Source organism: Pundamilia nyererei, unplaced genomic scaffold, assembly GCF_000239375.1.
Source record: "Pundamilia nyererei isolate P.nyererei 1_Seehausen unplaced genomic scaffold, PunNye1.0 scaffold00001, whole genome shotgun sequence".
Classification (NCBI taxonomy): domain Eukaryota; kingdom Metazoa; phylum Chordata; class Actinopteri; order Cichliformes; family Cichlidae; genus Pundamilia; species Pundamilia nyererei.
In genome coordinates, this window is record NW_005187402.1 from 64,338 (window position 1) to 66,705 (window position 2,368).

A 2,368-nucleotide genomic window follows, 5' to 3' on the forward strand; every position below is an offset into this window, starting at 1 on the left:
AAGCTCATCACTGGACCCACTTCAGTTTGCCTACCAGCCTGGCATTGGAGCGGATGATGCCGTCATCCACCTCCTACATCGCTCCCTCTCTCACTTGGAGACCGCTGGTAGCACTGTGAGAATCATGTTCTTTGATTTCTCCAGTGCCTTTAACACCATTCTGCCCACGGTCCTGAAAGACAAGCTGGAGAACTCTGGAGTGGATCATCACCTCACCACATGATTCTGGACTACCTCACCGACGGACCAGAGTATGTGAGAACTCAGGGCTGTGTGTCGGACAGGGTCGTCTGCAGTACGGGGCCCCACAGGGAACGGTTCTAGCTCCGTTCCTCTTCACCATCTACACTGCAGACTTCTCCCATAGCTCCACCCAGTGCTTCCTACAGAAGTTCTCTGATGACTCTGCAATAGTCTGCCTCATCACTGATGGGGACAACAGGGAGTACAGAGAACTGACCCAAGGCTTTGTGGACTGGTGCCAGCTTAACTACCTCCACATCAACACCAGTAAAACCAAGGAGCTGGTGGTAGACTTCCACAGGCACAAACATCCTCCACTGCAACCACTGAACATCCAAGGTATGGACATTGAGGCTGTGGACAGCTACAGGTACCTTGGTGTTCATCTGAACAATAAACTGGACTGGATTCATAATTCAGACGCCCTCTACAGGAAAGGGCAGAGCAGGCTGTACCTGCTGCGGAGACTCAGGTCTTTTGGGGTGGAGGGCCCACTCCTGAAGACTTTCTATGACTCTGTGGTGGCCTCAGCCATCTTTTACGGTGTGGTCTGCTGGGGCGGCAGCATCTCTGCTGGGGACAGGAAGAGACTGAACAGGCTGATCCGAAGGGGCCAGCTCTGTTCTAGGATGCCCTCTGGACCCAGTGGAGGTGTTGAGTGACAGGAGAATGGTGGCCAAGCTGTCATCCCTGTAGGACAACATCTCCCACCCCATGCAGGAGACTTTGACAGCACTGAGCAGCTCCTTCAGTGGCTGCAGCACCCACGATGTGGGACGGAGAGATTTCACAGGTCTTTGCTCCCCACTGCTATCAAACTCCACAACAAAGACTTCAACTGATCAAACACACACATCCACACATGTGCAATAAGACTAAGTGCAATGCTCTTTTTCCAACAAAGTTGTATTTCTACTCAGTTGTATAAAGCATTTGTATTCTATTTTTATCCTATTGTATATAGTATTTTATTCTATTCTGTACAGTTGTGTACAGTACCTTATTCTTATTGTGTTCCAGTGTTCTCCAGTTTTTGCTATGTAACTTTGCACTGTCCACTTTCTGCGGTGACAAAACAAGTTTCCCACGTGTGGGACTAATAAAGGTTATCTTATCTTATCTTATATGTGAAGCCCTGCGTCACTGACCTTAGAGATGACAACCAGCTGGTAGGCAGCGAGCGGCAGAGTGACGAGCGTCCTCACTGACAGCGTCGCTACGCAGATGCTAAACCACCATGGCAACCCGCTCGCCTCCTGTACGCTCACCAGGAGCTGTTCACACAGGTGAACTGGGGTCGAGTCCGCCAGGCTGCTGTACCACCCACCTGCAGCATCGCTGCTGCCACCTGACAGGGCCCGCACACCTGACACGTGTGCCCCCCCTCCTGATCTATGGAGGTAGTTGCTAGGAGAGGTGATGACAGGTGGAAGTGACTTCCTGTAGATCACAGCTGAGCAGAATCCTCGTATGGGAAGGCTGAAGATCCTCGACGAGCCCCCCACACTTAACATGGTAACCCTCACAGGCCTGAAATGATGACACAGAAAGGACGGCCGTAAAATATCATATGACTGCAACAGGAACCAGGATGGAGTGAAATATGAAGTCCATGTGTAGGAGACCACGCTGAAGGGAAGGATGAGACTCCTCTTCATCTTCCATCATGAGCAGATTATTTACAGGTTATTACAATTGGTGAAGCAACTGTGAGCTCAAGGTTTTGCAGTGATCGATTTATCGATGAGAAACCTTCCTCAGAGATCAGAAACATTTCAGGACTTCACCTGTTTGCCAACAAACAAACGTGAGTGTGATCGGTGTTCCAGGTGAGCTCTCTCAGTGTTGCAGATGTTTTCACTGGATGTCGTCTCTGTCTCTGGTTCATGAGGTTTGACAAGACAAAAATGGGCTCCATGTCCAGCTCGTTCAAATGCATACCCATATCAATATTCTAGAGCTGGGCGATATAAGATTTTTTCATATCACGATATGTTTTTTTCATTTCAGGCGATAACGATATATATCACGATATAAGCCAAATAACTATATTTGTAAGATTTAAATGTGCCGTTGCTCACAAGTGAAATGTGAAATAATCAGCAGCTTGTTTTTATTTAAATAT

At 48.5% G+C, this 2,368-nt stretch overlaps 1 protein-coding gene across 2 annotated transcripts in view; it reads right to left on the reverse strand.

Annotated features, from left to right (window-relative positions):
• The window catches only part of cox18 (cytochrome c oxidase assembly factor COX18), a 20,977-nt gene that overhangs the window by 7,985 nt on the left and 10,624 nt on the right, over positions 1 to 2,368 (reverse strand). For both annotated transcript variants that reach the window (XM_005719383.2, XM_013908278.1), the window contains exon 2: positions 1,392 to 1,773. In XM_005719383.2, coding sequence (XP_005719440.1) covers positions 1,392 to 1,757 — 366 coding nt within the window. In that variant the 5' untranslated portion in view covers positions 1,758 to 1,773. The remainder of the gene's footprint in view (positions 1 to 1,391; positions 1,774 to 2,368) is intronic.